The sequence below is a fragment of the Lepisma saccharinum genome, chromosome 11, assembly GCF_977018435.1.
Source record: "Lepisma saccharinum chromosome 11, izLepSacc3.1, whole genome shotgun sequence".
Taxonomy (NCBI): Eukaryota; Metazoa; Arthropoda; class Insecta; order Zygentoma; family Lepismatidae; genus Lepisma; species Lepisma saccharinum.
In genome coordinates, this window is record NC_139239.1 from 60,516,704 (window position 1) to 60,537,124 (window position 20,421).

The 20,421-nt window shown below is 37.0% G+C and overlaps 1 protein-coding gene across 12 annotated transcripts in view; it reads right to left on the minus strand.

The window, feature by feature from the left end:
• The window catches only part of LOC145994848 (uncharacterized), a 448,153-nt gene that overhangs the window by 20,391 nt on the left and 407,341 nt on the right, over positions 1-20,421 (minus strand). For 11 of the 12 annotated variants that reach the window (XM_083131227.1, XM_083131229.1, XM_083131228.1 and 8 more), the window contains 7 exons: positions 19,647-19,819; positions 12,749-18,319; positions 9,928-9,993; positions 6,359-6,563; positions 4,649-4,789; positions 2,245-2,359; positions 677-788 (listed from right to left, as the gene is read on the minus strand). In XM_083131227.1, coding sequence (XP_082987353.1) covers positions 677-788; positions 2,245-2,359; positions 4,649-4,789; positions 6,359-6,563; positions 9,928-9,993; positions 12,749-18,319; positions 19,647-19,819 — 6,383 coding nt within the window. The remainder of the gene's footprint in view (positions 1-676; positions 789-2,244; positions 2,360-4,648; positions 4,790-6,358; positions 6,564-9,927; positions 9,994-12,748; positions 18,320-19,646; positions 19,820-20,421) is intronic. The other variant, XM_083131233.1, reaches the window with a different exon arrangement.

Below are 20,421 nucleotides of genomic sequence, written 5' to 3' on the forward strand. Positions count from 1 at the left end.
TGTGGAAAATTTTACGGAAGAGACTGAAAACGACGCCTTACAGATTGCAGTAATTACAGCATCTAAAGGAAGATGACAAGGTTAAACGTCGAGATTTCTTGATGTGTGCCGTGTGACACAAGGAGCACATATTGAACTTCTGTGAGTTCCTGAAACAAAACTTAAAGAATTACTTTATAAAACATTGAAAAGTGTTTCCTGATAACATAAATAGTTTTTGATTTATAATGCACTGAAAGTGTCCATTTCTTTTGTAGTAGCCCTGTATAATACTTGAATTTTATCCAAATGACTGTTTTAGATTGTTTACTTACAAGATAGGATAAAGTTACAGCATTGCAATTAATTTTAAAACTTGAGGTTCAGAGGCACTTTCACATGGAATGTCTCATAATAATAACAACAACAAAAATAAATTTAGAATAAAATTGGTTTGTTTTTATTAACTTATAATAGTTATTATTCTAAGATAACTACTATAGCTGTGATAATAATAATTATTGTTATTATTATTATTATTTCTACTAATCAAATTTTTTCAATGACCTAACCCCCCTCCCCTCCCCTACAAAAATTTCTGATGATGCCCATGACTGGTACATGAATATGTAAGTACATTTAATGTGCATTAAATAATAAAGTAATTACTTAAAGAGAATGTTAAAATTTAACATACCTTTGATTAGTGAAAGTTCAAGGTGAGTCTGTGCAACAAAATTGAATTTAGCTCGAGCTTGCCCTTCACTTGGTCGTTTGGGAGTGGTTCGAACACCATCATATGGAATTATCTAAATGTAAAGTAAAATTAGATGTAAGTCTTAAACATACACAGAAGAAACATGAATAGCATCATTCTACAGCCAGCCTATGACCAGCCCCATCTCTTTCCTCCCCTTAAAAGCATAATTGAGTTTTTCCCCAAATTTATTTTCAAAAGTAAGTTACAAACTAATACAAAGCAATACAATTTTTATTTTGAAAGTGGCTTTAACTGTGAAAAGTTAGGTGAAACTTGAATGAAGTATCTACAAAGCCACTTTTAAAATAACATTTTTTCGGGGTTATTTTGCAACAATTTTTTATACAGTGCTCTCTCTTTAATTCGAACTTGGATAATTCAAACAAAAGCATATTCCCCTTGAAACCCCTATTTAAAACAATGTTAAAAATGACTACTTAATTCGAATTTTGAAGGTTAAATTTGTATAATTCGAAGTCAGGTTTCCAATATTTAACATAAATCTTTCCAAGAAAGACCAAAGTGGTTGCTACATAAGAAATTCCAACAGATGACTCATCTCCCTTTTCTTCTTGAAAAGGTTCTTGTTATGCTTAACAGATGTGCCAACGGCAGATAAGAGAGGGAATCCCCATAGCTCTTGTTTGTAGGAATGTGACCTTCACCCCTTCAGAAACAAGCTGAGAGGGGAGAGGATAGCCGGACAGAAGGGGTCATTTGTCTGTGTTTTTTAGTGGAGTCACAATGTCGAAACGTGGTGCATATAGTAGCTTAACATTAGATAAGAAATTTGAAAGTTGAAGGAATATGAACACAAAGACATATTCAACGTAGACAAAATCGGGCTTTTCTTCTTCGGAAATACAGCACGTGTGTTGTTAATTTAACTGCAATTAGCCTATGTTACATTTCACTTAGTTAATACAGTGTAGTGTAGTGTAGTGCACTGTTCCTGGATGGAGATATGGCTAAAACATAGCAGTTGTAAGGTAAGGTGTACTGTTTGCGTATTAATGCAGTTTTATGTTTAATACAGTGTTTTCATATATATATATATATATTCTGGTTAATTCGAATTTTTTTCGTAGCCCCTTGGAGTTCAAATTAAAAACAGTCCACTGTACTTTAAAGTACAATATTTTATTTTTTGAAATTTATGAAACATTAGGAGATTAGACACTATTTATTTTGAGAAATATTGTTACAACCTTGAATCACTGATGTCACATAATCAAACTATAACATTGAATATATATTAAATAGTAAATGAAAATAAAAATAACAAATCACCAAATACAATTATGAACAGACAGAAAAATTACCAGGTGATCTAATTAACAAGACAGTATCTTGTACCAAATGATATTTATTTACTTATACTGTTTAGAAATGCACATAAATTTACATACATCAAATAGTAACATGTTAATTTACAATTAGAAAATTTTATATTCTATAAATGAAAAGTGAAGCATGCATTATTTATAAACACAATTCAATCTTACCTCTACGTAATTAAAAGGAAACAAGCCAATCATTGCATTATGCTCTCCTTCATACCAGTTTTTGTCAACTTGACGCCTCACAAAAATGATATCCCCTCTCCTAAATGATAACTCCCTGGAAAGAACAATGAAACAATGGATTACAAATGTGTTATTTTTTTCAATCATTATCTTAATGTGTGGCCAGTCATCCAAGTTTCAGATTCAAGTTCTGGCTAGAGCATTCCTTTGTGGATGGATGTCCCTTCATCAGTTTTAATTATCAGTGTTATGATTAGCCAATGGAAGCAAAGTGACAATATAAGAAAAACAAGAGAATTTTCTTTTATTATGCATACATAATTTTTGCATAGTACCATAATGCATAACTGCAAACTGTGGCATGGCAGTGCTTTTTTTTTAAAAGATAGATTGATATGCTCTGAAGAAAAAAGGGGAGGAAGGGGTTGAAGGGGGTTTCATCTACCACTGATGATGTAGAATATGGATTTCTCTTTTTCCACTGTTAATACATTCTCATACCTGCTTTATTTTCATGTCATAATAAAAATGAAAGCCATGCATGTCAATGTTGAAAGCTAGTGTTCAATAATATGTTACATTAGTTACAAGACTGATAATGGACCATATTAGTAGTGATGTCAACAGCAGTCAACTGAGCATGATTGAGTCCAAACAAAGTAGTCATGTGGTTTTGTTCTATCCGGTAACATTGTATTTTGCATCGCAAGTGGTAGCTTTAATGATTGTGACAACAGTCATGTGATGCATGTAGGGGTGTAAGGGGTGCTCCTTCCACTTGGTGCACCCAATAGTCAACCTCACTTCCAAGTAGTACACCCTGGACTGCAGACTAATGAGGCTCTGGCGACTGGCCCCATAGCCAGTATAATTTTGTTTGTGTTGTCCTGTGTTTTGTCCTTATTTGTGCTGAGTGCTCCTTTACAGCCTCAGCTTTTAACGAAAGTCAGGAGATTTTAATATTTTATGATTTTAGTTCTGCAACGTTAGAGTTGTTATGTGTAACGATAAGGGGCTGGACTCCGTATAATGTGACGGGTGCAAAATAGCCTTAGTGCTGACGCATCCAAAAATTTTAAATTCAAATTCAAAATTCAAAAGTGATGCATGTAGTACATCAACGTAAAGATGAGACTGAAGGACACCTTACCTTAAAAGAAAATCTAGACATTTCAGTTCAGAACACAGCCAAAGCTCTGCTGATCTCAAGCGCAGTCATGCTGCTGCTATGGATGATGGGAAACCAGCAGCCTCGTGACCAGCCCATTGGATGCTGTTAGGAGCATTCGCTTTACTTGATTTCCAACTCAATTTATTTACATTTTCATCTAAGGTTTGTATTATATGTAGGCATATTCTCAGAAATCTCACCTTTTACATGATGTACAATATACATCATAATTTGGTTTTTTGACTGCCGTCCCAGTTTTAAAAGTTACCCCTTGCAATGGAAAATCCAATGTTATCACTAGGGAACGGGTTTATATCTAAATACATATTTAAGTATGAAGCTGAAATCAGTTATATTTTGTTTCATCTTTGCACGTCATGGCATGTCGATTCAAAAAATTCCGTTTATATTTTCCATTATTGTACATATTATTAGGTTTTGGCTCATATTTTAGTTATTTTTTCATATTATTTCCATATTTCAGAACATTTCTCAACATATATGTATACTCCATATTTGTGCAATAACTACATGTCCCCGTGTGACCGAAAGAGTTGGGTGAATTTATTGTGAATAACTGACAAAGTCTGAAGCAATGATAAAACACAAAAAAAAAACTTTACAACCTTTTTTATACTCTCCAATTATGTTAATTACAAGTTTTCTGTCATCCGAACAATACATTTTTCCCCCCAGTTTTACACCTCCTAAGTGTTTCCTTTTGCTATTGTAAAGCACTTGAAATTCCTGTTTATTTACAATTGCTGTCAACAATAGAAAATGAGGGCTCGAGCATCAGCTCCTAGTTGTTACAAACGTTATTTTGGCAACGTTAACTGTAGCAGACATTGTAAATTGGAAATACACTCCCATTACATCTTGCGATATTGAACACAGTTTTAGTAATATACTGTATATTCATTTTAAGACACAATAAAAGGAAATTCACATTAAAATTCAATTTTGTTATTCATTATTTTGGAAACAGAAAATGAAAACACATTTTGTGTTGTTTTACAATTAATTTCAATGTAAGTGTACTGTATTTTATATAGCGAGTATAGTGTCTTATATGATTAAAAAGGTAAATTTTTACAATTTTAAGTACATATTTAAATCAATATTTTGGTGTTGCAGTGTGACATCACACTAATGTGGTCCATTATAATTATTTTAATTATACTATTAACTTGTGCACAACAGATACATTACCTGGAGCTTTGTCCAACAAAATTGTAAAGTGCCCTGGCAACCATTTTGGGTTCTGGAGTTCTGTCTCGAGGTTTTGTTTTTGGCACATCCTCCAGAAAATCATCATATCGATTCAACGGGATTGGCGATTTCTGTGAAGGCCTGTGGAATATAGATGAGAAGTTGTCATATTTTGCTGTCCGAGAGATAACACTTAACACAGCTTGTCTAAATTTCTACAATTGTTAATAGATAATAATTATATATATATATAATGACAGGAATGGAAAAATGAAACAGAGTTTTTAAACAAAAAAAATTACAATGACAAAAGAGAGGCTGTTAGTATCAACCTGAAAGTAGACTTGAAATTTTCAAAAATATGTTAATGGGGCATTCCATGTGAAAGTGCCCTGAACCTCAATTTTTAAAATTAAATGCAATAATACTGTCAGTTCATCATGTCTTGTGAGTGAACAATATAAAATTGTCTGTTGAATAAACATTCAAGTATTCTACATAATTAAGTTAGAAAGTAGAAGGTAATTTACATATTGTTAATTTATTATAACTTTTCGAAAAACAATTAATTTCTCCTTTAACTGTTACATTTTCACCTCAACTCCACTACAATATTCAAAGGTCAATTACCTTCTCTCTTTAAGTAATTTATTTTTCATCATTTGGTAATTCACAGAAATTAAAATAAACTTCTTATTAAATGAAGAGGCAGTGTTTCATCTGTCCCACCCATGACACAAAATTGTTCTTTATAGCAACAAATCTGGGAAAATATTTTAAGGCTAGTTGTGATTAATCAACAGCGTTAAGTTTCATATTTCATTGCACAGAAACTGTAAGATAAATTTATTCATGATGGATGCGATAAACACAGTTTAAGAATCCATACTTCACCCAACTGGCTCTGTCATAGAAAACACCGTCAAAGAAACCCATGCTACTATCATCCAACAGAAAGCAGCACTGAACCTGGACAATGGGCAGGCACACCCAACTTGGCACCACATCCTCAAAAAGATCCCAGACCATAAAAAGAAAAGATGCAGTGCACATACTTGACCCCCTTCGAGCCACGCGAGGAACAGGAACTGCACCACACTGAGCAGCATGGCCCAACGGACCACCACCCGGCAGCGCCATTGAGACAACAGAAAGCATAGCAGACGACACAAGCCAGAATACACACGCCAGCACTGCCAAACGGGAGAATATGTAACTACCGCTACACAGGAACTAACAAAGCAGTGACACGGTACTATTTCCGCTCCAGACACCGTACCCTTAGTGAATGAAGACAGAGTGAGTGTCTTCGAAATAACCATTAAATTGTGCAATGCGGAAATATGACATCTCACGTAAGTAATGTAATAGTTACTTTAATATAAAAAATGCAGTCCGCATGTCCCAACCATGACAATGAAATGCCCCTAATGTACATCAGATCTTAAGGGTATGATGAAAGCTTCTGTGACATGAATATGATAGCTCTTGAAAAGTATATATGAATAAGTAAGACTACACTTAAAGGACTTCGAACAAATGGAACAAGTGTAATTTGATGAAAATTATGTCATTGAAGAAGACAAACATTTAGTAACGTTCCATTTGAAATCAACTTGTGTACAGACAGGCTAATCGAGAATTGACATACAGAACTGGATAGCTGATGAATTAAGATGATGTTTGGTATGCATATGAACATATTCTTACGTGAAATTGTCCGTGTGCCTGCGACTTTCCATATCCTGTAACTCCTGCAGGTATTTTCGCCTCCGTTCCTCCTGGTAGATTCGTCTCATCGCCTCCTCCTGCCTCCTCGCCAGTTCCTCTTCCGAGACTGCTTCCTTCACTTGGGCACGTATGGGGCTCCGGTAGTGTATCGTCACCTCAGATTCAGCATACTTATGTGGAGATTCTGTAGTTAGATGGACATCAATGAAGATGGTTTCAAACCATATTCCAACAATTAAGAGATATAAATTTTATAATAATGCAAATACTAAACTAAACTTCATGGCACAACAACCCTCTGATCGCCAGGGTCTACCAAGAGGTTTTTTTACCGGGCGATGCTTGATCAGTGCATGGAATCCCATTGACACTGTTTCCTGGCTTTCAAGACAAGAGTCCACTATTTCTTCTCACTGGGCATTGAACCCAGGATCACTCACACTAATAATTCAGCTTCGTGTTAGTCTAATGCAAATATAAAATATTAAGAAATAAATGGTCCATAGTTACAGTAGGAAATGTAAATGTGAAATGTATTATGTAACAACGCTATCATTGTTCAACTACATTCATCTTTACATGTCATGAACACAAATATCTCTGAAGCCAAATATATTTTCATTAAACTTAACTGTGAGCAGCAGAAATTTTTCACTTTTCATAAATCCTTGCACAGTGGGATTTTTAAATTCCCAGCAAGAGGTAAAAATAATAAAAACTGTTATGTATTTAGTATATATCTATTATAGGATTATTAAAGAAAGATTATCAGTCTTAGCACATACAATATTATCATACTGCACATAGTATAGTGGATTAAGGTACTGGTCAGATAAAACAGGTTCATCTTTTACCTGAAATCAATTGCTACATTGTGATTGCCCTACTTATTTCTACGCAAAGAGCAGAAGCTATTGTGGAATGTATCACAAGCAAAGAAAAGTCATAGCATTTTGTAAGTGACAGTTTACACACAGGCACATGAAAAGCTTAATATACTCTATAAACTATTACTTGATTTTTTAAAAAAGCTTTCCCCAGAAAGAACCCAGCCACCTTAATCATTAAAATAAGAACTTGCATTATAATCCGACACAAACAATATAACAATCCTGAAGTTGAATTAATATGTTCTGCAGATATCACAAACTTTCATTACAAATATATTTCTTAACTTGCTGGATAGCAATAATAAAAAAAGTCATACTAACTGAACGGCAATGGTCCATAAACAGATGCATCTATAATTCCACTGTTTCTGTTTGATCTTATCTCAAGTTGATTTCTCCGAGAATCTTTTGTGCTCATGTTACCTTCAAACTTATGCCACTCATCCACAGAGACCACTTTTCCATTCATTTAAAAATTAAAATTCTACTCTATTCCCCATGCCCACAGACATTTTCACAAATTTTGTTACATTTGAAAAATCATTGTGTGTTTTTGCAGTACAAGTGCTACACAGTGAAGTGGGAGGAGTGTCACAAAGGATAAACTACAATCAGCTAAGATAAGATTATGAGAATTTACAGATGTTGGGTAGATCTTTTCTCCACATGTAGGTGCCATTAAGAGTAATCATGATATCCAGAAGGCAAACATTTGATAAGTTTGCGAGAGCTTGAATTGTCAATCGTAACAAGAGTAGATAATAAACCCTTGATAAGACATTTTAAAGTTGAATGATAAACTTGATTTTACATGTATGGGAAATAAATGAAGATAATGAATTACACCAGTACAATTGATGCACTAAGATATAGGCTATTTGTCCAACACATGGATTACAGAAAACATAAATTAATAAAAGTAATCTAAAAACATCAGATGAATGAATATCTGGTGCAAATGTTTTAATTTTTTCTCTACATTTGAAACTATATTAATACGTACACTGAAATGTATTGCCCTTTAATAAAAACAAAACATGGGTCATTTTGAGAATTTTTTTAGATCATCAACTTCTGATCCCTACTTCTGAATGTAAAATTTGAAATTCAGGGAGTGGCAATCGCCTCTGCTTTCCCTCCCTGCCTGGGTGATAACTACATGAGAAAGAAGTTCTTGTTCTCCCCCCTTGCTCCCCCCCGAACACACCACAGAAAAATAATAACTTTCCGGCATATCTTGATACTCAGATAATCTGACCGACAGATATTACAATACATACATACATACATACATCTGAGCTTTGTCTTGTTTGAAAATTTAAGTGCGCTGTTCCACAAAAGACCGTTTTGGCTCCATCTTTTGAATCTTGCTATATTCAGAGATACATATTATACCCTTGCTTTATTGCAACTATTCAACTCTAAAATTGAGTGATCTTATATAACTACACATTCAAACCCTCATCATAGTTTTCTACATGATTATCTAAAGTTGATTCGTGAACTCCCTTGTTTGGAGTGTGGGAGGCACAATTTGAAAGGGGGGGGAGATAATGGAACAATCTTCCCTCCTACCACGTACTCAGCACTATTTATGCAGTCATCCATAGTTGTGAAACTTGCATAGGAATTAAGCAGAAATTTCCAGTGCACTCCTATTCTTGTTTTAGTAATTCCACCTGCATGCCACAGAAATTAGCGGTCAAACCACCAAAATCTGTAAATTTCATGAATTTGTGAATGAAATCAAATGACTCTTGAAATCATTATTTTATGGATTTAAATATTTAAATCTTGAATCCATGTGACCTGATATATCCCAAAACCAGAATTCTCTAAGAAAATTTCAAATCTTGGGATTCATTGGCAAAATCTGGAGTCCTAAATTTTAAACTATTTCTTCAACTTCCAATAACTGTAGAAAATTGTTACTGAAAATAACCTTTAGTATGTTGTCATTTTTTGCTTTCTGACCAACTATGCCGCAAAATCCACCTCCCTCCCCGAAAAGAGAACACTGGATTTAAGCATACATCTACGAGAACCAGTGTTAAAAATATCATAAAAATTTTCAAATCCAATATCTTACTGATAGATTAGTGCTGCATGTTCCATTTCTTGTTTTAGAGCATTGCCATTGGCATCTGGGGGGGGGGGGGGGATAGCATGACTCACCTGGAAAATGATCACCCTAACATGATATATATTTCCCACAGCAATTTGCAGCATGAATTATTACACAAGACTGACAGTTGCAAACAAGAGTACAGATCGCTGCAAGAATATGATAATTATGAATACAAGCAGTGTTTTGAGGCAAAATACCTTGCTTGTCTAACCCCTTCTCTCCCCCCTCCACAAAAAAATTCTGCTGACGGCCTTGAGCACTTCTAATCTCCTATGACAATAACAAAAAAACTAAATAAAGCTTTAAAAACAGTTTCTAACTAACTCAACGTTGGTCTGTAACATACATATAGTGTTATTTTTACCCAACATACAAGGAATTTTGAACATGCATCTACTTTCTGATCGCATGCTTTCATCCCAAACCAACAAGATTAGATACTGTGACATAATATTGAAAGTATGTTATCTACAAGTGATTCTGTCTACGAAAATGTTTTGTTTTTATAGAACAATTATTATTTACTATACCTTGGGCCCAGTCTCGACGGTAGCTGTTCCTGGGTTTAGGTATGGGTACTGGGCCAATCACTGGTTCTACGAGGGGGAAGAAGAATAAAAAAAAAGGGAACACACAAACCATGAGCTGAGAAGGTGCAAACAAGAAAAATAAGGCAGAGAATTTCAAACAAGCATTATAATGAGCATTTGAATTGTTCTTTGCAACACACTTCCATGCAATGTGCAATAGTTTCTTGACTTCAAGTAACTGCATTAAATCAATCAGAGGAAATTGCTTCAAGAAAAACATTTAAAAACAATATGTTCTAGAGAGTGACTAGTATATATATTAACTAAGGATGTCAAAAATTAGGTGGCAGAAAAACTAATAGAAAAAATCTAACTTAAAGGGCCACACAGATTCAGTCCTTTCTAGAAAAGTCAACAACTAAAAATATGTATTCCAAGTAATCAGAACAAACTTCTCACTTATGCAATAATGGAAAATTCTAGAAATTCAAACTAAGAAAAGAATTATTTTTATCTACCACACAAGACATTTTGAAAAGCAGGAATAAAATGTTGAAACACAATGATACTTTGTATAGCTGCTGGTTTTCAATGCAGAAAGATATTTTAACGTTCACTTATTCAACATCTTTGTATTTGAATGAATGTCTCAAAATTACTTGAAAGCAAATTCAGTACTACAAACTGTGGAAATGTTAATAATCGTGATTAACGTGATTGTTTTTTATGAATATTGGTTGCTTGTAATGTACAGTACAGTGAAAGTCTTGTGCCCTATAATCCTCGTCCAGGTTTTTCAATTGAGCCAAATACATGCACTACCAAATAACTATTATTTTGTTTATTGCAATTAGTAATTATTGTTTTGTACTTATTTTATAATTCAAAGTTTTAGAAGGTTTATACACAAGCATTTGCTCTTAGAACTGTAAACATGCTCATAGTTTATGCATCAAAAGCAGTTCTTTTAATTTAAACTTTTCCCCTATTCTTTTGTATTGCACTTATTTTTCTGACTCCCTCCTTAAGCTAATTCCAATTATCCGAATGAATAATCAACAGATAAAATTTATGAATGAACCCTTCTATGGCTACAGCTCACCACTCAGGAGATGATCCCCAACCGTGGCTCGTGGTGATCAGCAAGTTTCTAACAATAGGTAAGAATATGCGATACGCCATGGCTTACTTTGATTTGAGTTTCATGACAGAATTCATAAACATAAACAGTAATTTTTAACTGCTGTATTGATTGAGTTGGTGATTTAAGTCCACTTTATGCACAGTAAGGCTAATCGGGACTGGACCTACAGTTTAAAGTGGGATCCGAACCAGTATGTGCCTCCACCGGGTATCAAACCTGGGACTCCTTGATTACAAGGTGGTGATGCTACCACTGCAGCATCGGGGAGGCCCCTTAACTGCTGTATTCTTAGTTGTTACATGGCAGTGGAGAAGTGAAGTTCTTGTCGATCAGCGATCTGAACCATTCCGAAATGTAAATGTGTTTTTAGTGATGAATTACAAAAAGAAAAAAACATTTCCTGAATTTAGGCCTGGAAGAAACAACTCTGAGGTAAAATGTCAATTTATGTTAGTCTTTCAAAGTAAGAAACCAATTGTTTCACAACCATATAATATTACGGGCATAGCAAATAAATAGAATATTCATACATTTGCCTATACTGAGGCCTATTATTAGTTATACGGAAATGGTATAAAATAATTTTAGAGGGGTGTATGATCTATAAGCTCACCAAAACACCAATAAGCACAAAACATGTGTTCAAAGTGCTGCATCTTCGTCAAAGTTAACTTTTTGCAAACTGTCCTCTTTTTTTTAAAGTTTGTCATCTGGTAACCAACCCTAAAATCGTTGCCGCATATTATTTTTAAAATTCTTTGAAATACAGTCTATATAATGAACAGGATAAGCAATACAATAGTATTCTGGACACTGAAAAAAAAACAAAAAAACAGCAAACTGTTGCCGTGGACACACGCTTCGAGTGACTGATGCAAATCAACTCCTATGCACTTCTAAAGGGACACTGAACACAGCAGAAGACTTTCTGCTACCACTAAAATCTGCAAATGGACTGGTCCTTCCCTTTACCCCTGCACCCCATCTCCCCTCATTTGGGTATCATCTCGTGAGCTGATTGCTGTACATAAGGTTTCGAACCAGCTGGAACTGTTGTAGCGAGATTACAAGAACAGCACTCAACCACCACGTTGTTTTTGTCGATAGTGCCATAATTAAATTCAGCTTGAGTTTCACAAAATGTAGAGCTTGCACTACATGGAAAATGTGGTAAAAACACAGACAAGACTTAGTTCATTGAACAATATAAACAAACTTCCCAGCATTCTACAACTCAGCTAGTGAAGATTTTAAAATTTTAGTATTGAGGTTTCAATAGCAGTTTAAAATTGTTTACAATCTAGCGATTTTTTTTTAAAAAAAATCTTGTTACAAAGAAAACATTCAGAGCATGTTTCTACATTTCCTTACCTTGCTTTTCAGTTTAATAATTACACATAAAACAATTCATGTATGCCAAGCACCAAATGTGTTTAATAATAAACATTCACATTGTTAAAGAAATCAAACCATGAGTCAATAAAGTTTGTTATTTTAACTTATTGGTTATTATATTACTCAAGATGCATGTTAATTTCCCTCTAGGAATTTGTTGTACAAACACAAGCACATAAAAACAACAAAATGCAAGTAAACATTCACATTAACATTTAAAAATATGTTTAAAATTATTGACACAACAATTAACATATTATTATAAAAGGTTAGAAAAAGCACCTTTGAAGGTTACTGTCCGGGAGGGTGTGTTAGAGCGCAGCCTGTAGTCATAGCTTGGACACCATACATGCGCACTGGCCTGGGTTGGTGGTAGAGGCCTAGAGGGGAAAGAACGCCATAGTTCTCTGGTCCAAGGTCGATAATAGGATTGAGTTTCTGCAGGGGGTTCAGCGGGCAGGTACCTGTACTTAGGGCGATGAATCATGGGATCGAAATGTTGATTGGAAAATTTATCACCTCCTGTGTTTTTGAGAATGGATGGTGGATAACGAGTTGGTGATGGTGATGTCGACATTGGGCGAGGTCTGGTGGAAGTTTGAACAAAGTCACGATGTAGCTGTGGTGATGATCGTGATCGAGAGGTTGGGGATTCCATTCCTGAAGGTCGTCCTCGCAATAGAGATGACGGACCCGAAGCAGATGGTGACCGACTTCTTGATGACAGTTTACCAATCCGCGTAGGGCTTGGGCTCTGATGCCGCAAAGCAGGACTCAAACTTCTCATTCTCAGTGGTGAAGGGCTCCGTGAACTGTCAAAATGACGTGCCCAACTAATGAATGGTGCTATGTCCTTCAATTCTGTCAAATCTGGTGTCGACGTGAACATTTGTCCTAGAAGAGATATCCTTCCTTCCAAATCCAGTGTTTCGAACTTGTATCTGATGCGATCCACATCACCTGAGGGGCACCGTCGTAAGTATTCCCTTTGAAGATAATCCCTATGAAGAAGCCTTTCAATGCCACGGTCATGTCTAAGACCTGATGATCGTCTTTGCAATGCAGCTATCTTGCTAATAATATTTATATGAGACATGAATCTATCCTCAGCACGTATTCTAACTCTAGATACTGGTGACAGAGTTCGTCTAATTTCTGACAAAGGTTGTGGAGGCTTGGTAGGAGATCTTGTGTTTTCATAACGCCTTCTCAACCACTGAACATCGCCAGCTTCTTGACCCTTGATAACGGTTCGAGTCGAATCGCCTTTCCTTCTAAACAAATACTCCCTTGCAATTTCAGGATCGCTTCTGTATCTCGGAGGCTTGTCTGACCACCATCTGTGCTCCTGACGACCTGTCAAAACCAATTCTTCCAAACTTTCAAATTTGTGCCTCAAACGACGAACATCGCCTACTTTAACCATATTTAGATATGATCTCCAGTATTTGTTAGGGTCAGGTGAGGGGCTTCTACTGTACTGCCGCATACTGTAAAGGCTTTCTGAGCTGTTCAAATGTCGAAGTGGTCTTCCTATTGGACTGGTTCCTCGTGATGAACTTGGTGTGTATGTTTGAGCTCGTCGAAGTGGCCTTCCAATAGGGCTGTTTCCCCTAGAGGAATTCGGAGTATATGTTTGAGTTATCTTTCGCTGAGGATTTCCGCTGGTTTGTGGTAAGTTTTCTGTACTTAAATCGATAGACGATACAGATTTCTCTGGGAGATATTTTGGTGATAAATAAGCTGCTGGAGGTGATGACCTCTTCTTTGAAGGGAAAGGCAATGTTGCATATCCACTGCGTTCACCAAATATTTCTTTAATGTCTGAAAACGATTGCGACAAAGATAATCTTGAAGGTGATGATGCAGTTACCCTAACCCTATCATGATAATCCTTTGGAACAGTTTCAATGGTTGGCTTATTTTCATGGTACTTCAGAAAGTCATTTCTATTCGAAAGGCTAGAAAATCTGCTAGGAGCACTTCTGGTTCTGCTAAGATACAATGCAGCATTACTACTTGGTTTGTAGAAAGAGTTCACATCACTAGCACTTCGACAGACTTTATATCTTGAACGCCCTCTGTCGTAACTCATCTGTTGATTCTCTGCCAATTTCTTCTCAAAATATTCTACCTTTGCCAGAACATCGCGATAGATAACCGTTTTTGTTGAGGTCTCCGAGCTAATACTTTCGGTCTCGCTCGTAGATGTTCTGTTAGAAAAGGCACGAGTTCTTACTGCAGCTGGGACTGCTCTAGCAGAACTCAAATCCTTTTGCTTTGCTCCATTCGCCCACTCCTGCACTGTTCTTTCAACTTCGCTTCTGGTGCGTGGATCCTGTGCAGATTCTGTTGGTGCGAGCACCAGGAGAAAATCATTCTTCCCACTCTGCTGCGACATTACGGAAGCCCTTTGATCTGAGTCGTCAGACATTTCTAGAGAGTAGCATGTTCTAGGAGAAGTTTCAGACTGAACTGGACTCGGGCTTGGGCTTGGCGCTTGCAATCTCCTTGGCAAAGTTGCTGACGATATTGCAGCTGCAGCCACTGCTGCTGCCCCATGCGTTTCTCTTCCACCACGAGCAATCACAGGACCTTTACGGAATTCGCTTCTTTGCTTCATCACACGATCTAGAATCTCCTGACTAAGAGTCATGGACAATCTTTTCTTCTCCATTTCGGAAAGCATCTTAACTGGAGTCCTAGAAGGAAGTTTTTCTGACTCGGATCTTGTTACTTTGCACTTTGGTGCTCTACCCTCGACATGTTCCTTGTGAGGTAGGGAACTGATCGAATCTGCTTTCATGCTTTCGGTTCTCCTGGCTTCCTTGCGCTTCATGATTGGTGAGTATAGCTGATCACGTCCAAGAAGTGAGTGACACCTAACGTACAGATGATCATCAGCATATTGTGGTGGTATCCCTGGATCTGGAGGGATCGAAATTTCATATCTCTGATGCTCATGACGCACATGTCTCTCGGTACTTAAAGCTGGGCTCTTGCTGGAATCTCTGAAAGCTTTTCTTTCCCTCCATGTTTTTATGTTATTCATTGATCCATATATTTCATTCAATTGGCTTTTAAGGGCATTAACCTGATCCAAGGATAAACTGCTCCACAGCCGACCCTTAGATCTTGTATCTCGGTACGGTATAGATGACAGATAACGTGAGAAGGCCTGCGTTCCTGTTCTAGATGATGGTCTTCTAAGACCTATTGTTGAATAATTACTTGCCAAATTCGCAACGGAGCTTCCCCTCCACAATGGTTTGTATACATCTTTCCTGGCCTCCAACTCACGTCTTCGATTCAACTGAAGCTCGGATTCCTCCACACTTAATTTGCTGAAATGTTCTCTCAAATCTTCAACGGATTTTTCTTTCCATCTTAATCCTCTGTCACCTCTCCACTTCACTGCATCTACATCCTTCGATCTGAATAGAAATTGCTTTTCCTTCTGTGCCTCTTTTAGCTTCTGGTAAATTTTCTGCAATTCCTCTTCTGCTTTTTCCTTTGTTCTTAACTGTTTCCAGCGATCAAAATCTATTATTTCCTCTCCTCTTTGCCTATGAAGATCAATAGAACTTGCAGTTTTTTCGAGTTTCCCCATTTTCTCGAGACTGGTATAGAACTTATGGAGTTTCTGAAAATGTTCAGACTTCTTTGTAGAGTGCAAAAGCTCCAGTACGTATGACTGATAGTCACTATAATCGGTAATGTTTGATAGGGAACTGGTGCTTCGCGATCTTTGGTGCATCTCTCCACGAGATTTCTCTGTAAACCCTTGTGAACTCTTCTTGGGCAGGCTTTCGGAGCTACTTGACTGCACTTGAGTTAAGTTTTTACTAGATGCGTGTCGTCTAATTCCATGATGTGTTGGAGAGGGGGATGGAGAATGAATGATTTTCTGTGGCGAGCGTTTCATTCTCGATTCAGTGGATGGTGTGTGTTCAACAGCAAATCCTTTGGATGCTCTTAAACATGGTGGTTCACTTGTGCTTCTTTCTTTAGCAGGGCACAAGTACCTTTCATTTTGATCATTGGAAGATGTAAATTCTGGTTGATTTGAACCAAAGTTATCAGACCTAGACACTCTGCAGTGGAAGGAATGAGAGCGCTGTGGAGGATGGCGAGTACAACTCAGCGATTGATTCTGAAGTAATTCCTGTTCCATGGCTCTGAATTTCGACTCGCTCACCATGCGTCTCTGAGTTAGGTACACATTTAACAATGGTTCTGATTTATAGCACAGCGGCTCTGACTTGTAGTAAAGCGGCTTGGTTTCAAATGGCCTTGCTCGATCTAAAATGGCTGATGAACGAGGAAGCTGAAATTTCATGTCAGAGAGCAGTAAGTTCTGAAAAAATCCTGCACCTCTGTACTCGTGGTTGCTGATATCTCGGAGTGGTCTTCCTGCCGGAAGAGGACTGTGCGAAAGATCCAGAGAGCTGCTGTATCCAGTTTCGCTGCTAGGCACGCTCATGTCAAGACTACATGTGCTTGTTGTGGGTTTGTTTTCTTGCTCTACCATTGTTCTCTTGCCCAGCAGTGAGCCAGCTTTAGTTCCTGGCTTTCTGTGCATTGCAGAACGACCATTTGACGGTAATGGAACTGCCTTGGAGCCGTTTGTTTTTCTGATGACTTTCTTAACTTCTTGTGGGTAACTTGGTACTTGGGTCTCCACTTTAGGTTTTCTAATTCTCTTCTTCATTGCTGCTTCATTAGCTTTATCTTCCTTTCCTGCAGGAGGCTTGTTTATCTTTTTCACTATGGCTGTTTTTATGATTTTCTCTCTTGGGCGTTTCCTGCACTCCTTTTCCAAAAGAACTTGACTTTCAAGCTTTTTTGCTCTTCTTTCTTCCTCCTTATTTGCTTTAGCTTTTGGAGATGTGCAAGTTGTTCTGGTACACAGACGTTTGGAATCCAAGGGAGGGATTCCTTTTGATTTTCCTCTCAATCTCGCACTCCCCTGTTCCAGTGTTGTTTTCTCGGAGTTTCTCGGATTTGGTGAAGACCTGCTAGCCATCTTGCTAATTGCCGTGGATGTCCGGGATGACCTCAGAAGTTCCCTTCCTTTGGGCGATATGGCTACTGTCACCCTCAGCGACTTATCTTCCAAATGTATCGGATGCTTTCTGGAGTTCCGTGCAGATGCAAAGAGAGTCGTCGAGCTACGTATCAGTGTGCCAGGAGGTATGCTTGACTTTGAAGGAAGGGTACGATGATCGTGCACACTTGTCTTCTGTAACCTCTCCTTCTGTTTCTGTAGCACTTTCTTCACCTCTGACGGTGCTGTTAGATCAGAGCACTTATTTAGAGGTTCCTTCTGCGCGATCATCGATCTCTGTTTTCTGGAACTTCCCTCGGGAGTTTCTCTCTTTCCAACAGGAAATCTTCTCCCACTTTGTAACGGAGACATGGACCTACATGGGGACGTCAGAGTAGAGTACGAACTTGCAGCATGTAGAGATGGCAATCTACATGTGAGTCTATTTTCACTGGCAAGCTTACGGTTTAAAGTACTCTTCGGATAGTCTACATCCTCTTTTCCAACAGGCCTCCTTAATGGCCAGGATCTGCAACGCACATTGCTTCTAGAGCCGCGAGTTGATGAGCCATCGGACATCATCCGTGACCAACGTTGAAGAGTGGAACTGTGAAGGGATGAATTCCTTTTTGGAGGGGATGGAGCAAGGGAAGGGGCGGTTCTCTTAAATGTGGAGAAAAGTGGGGGAGGAGGTGGTACTGAAACTGGATAACACAGTATTTCCCTTTGAGGGCTAATATGCTGCCTGTGGACATGTATTCGGGTCAAATGAGGGGATATCGGAAAGTACTCAATATTAGAATCATCTGGAAAAAAATATGGAAATGTTGATGATATTAATTTCTTTTCTTTTAAAATAAAAAAACATTTTTTTTAACTTTTTCTTTTACAAAATAACAAAATTATGAAAAATTAAACAAAAATTGATTTTATAAATTTCAGTTCCATTTAAACAAAATTTAAAAACAAAAAATGTACTGATCAAAATTTAATTATGTAGTAAACAAACAAATAAATAACCAAGGAATAACAAAAAATTTGTACAGAAATTACAAAATGTGTGCAACTAAAAGGTGCTAAAACTTTAAAACTCAAGTGAGATAATTATTTACAAATGCTTGAACCCAGTCTGTGGTGAAAGAATAAAAAAATAATGTGCAATGTAGTGGCTTATGAATCTATGTTCCACTGAAGGAAAATGTGAAATGTCCACCGGCTAAAAAAGGTTCTAGAAGGAATTAAGATTTAGGACAGACAGGATATTGCCTCCACCTTTAGTAGTTTATTTAAATCAAATTTTCTTTGACAGTTTGTAAGTTACATTCATGCAAGACCACCAAATCACCATACAAAAGAGCAGAGAGTGAGAAATTGAAGCTTGCAACATGAAAAAATACTTGCAAAATGTCTTCATGGTTCTAATTCATGCAGAATGAACAGACACATACCTCATTTCCAGAAACCTGTTACCAACTACATAAAAAAAAAACAAATGACGTGCAATTGAAAAATACCAATATCAAAATTATTCTTCCCATAAAAGTACAAAAATAGCTTCAATTAAATATGACGTACTTATTCAAGTATACACCAAAGTTGAGCTGCACCCCTAGCAACTGCACCATGTCGTAAAAATGTGTAGGTTGTGTGTAAGTGTAGTGATCAGCAACATGGTTCACCCACCTTTATTCATGTGCCCTTTACTGCCAGATATCACCCACTGTGGAAATCGAACTCGGGTCTCCTCTGTATAGTAGACATCCATACTGTCTGGATCATCATGTGCCATAGTTCATAAAAATTGTATGTTAACTGGAAACATGCTTTATGAATAACATCATTCATTTAATGTTGCGGAAATATTTCATCTTTTAGAATATGTTGAATGTGTCACACGTGTGTGTGTGTGTGTGTGTGTATTGGATGTCTTATCCTGTGATTGACAACTGAATCCTAAAATAGTTTTAAATTGTGATGTGCGTAATTCACAAGATCTCATATTATATATGTTGTATTGTAGAAATTTCACACCCATTTCAAATTATGTTTAAGTTTTCAATGGCACTATTATGGGTAGAATAATTTTCCCAGTACACATGCAAATAGAATACCACCTGAAGTACATTGTCTTACCCTTTGGCCTCTCAGGAGCAGATTTTCGAAGGCCATGAAGGGGAACTTCACCTCCCTTTTGTATACTCTTGTATGCAACTTTCTGTTCCGATGGACTAAGGTTCTGCATATTTTCTTCTCGTCTTTTAAAAACTAACGTTGAGTCACTCTCATACCCGGATTCTTTGAGAGCACTAGAAAGAGAAAAAAATGAATCATTAACATATTCTATGACTTGGGTGTGTGCATGTGCACAGAAAGGCTTATCCAGAAATTTCCCATCTCGTATTTTATACATTTAGGGACAAATGGGCATAAATTGTGGCTCTGTGGAAAATAATTTTCAGGGGGCGTTCATGTGCACTCGCATTCACTCTCACACACACACATACACAGGAGTGGAAGAGAGAAGGGAGAGAGACAGACAGACAAACACACAGTATGAGAGAGAGAACTGCAAATAGAAATTGTTACCTTAAAGTTTTCACTTTGGGCCTATGCACAAAATATCACACACTGGCTAAACGAAAGGAAACATGTCTAGAAGTATGATAGGTAAGTACTTGCAAATGGTTGAATCACAGTTATTCTTTCTGAAGTTATAGAACCATTTCTGGTTATTTCTTTTTTCAGGGATTACCAGGAATTAAGTAAGACACTAAGGGTGTTAAGTTGAGAGGTTAAGTAAATGTAAGGATGGGCCTGTATGAAGTTCTGCTGATACAGCCTGGTGATTGCAATAGGTTTTGCCATTGAAAAAAATATATAGGCATTTACAAAGTAACAGAATTTATAA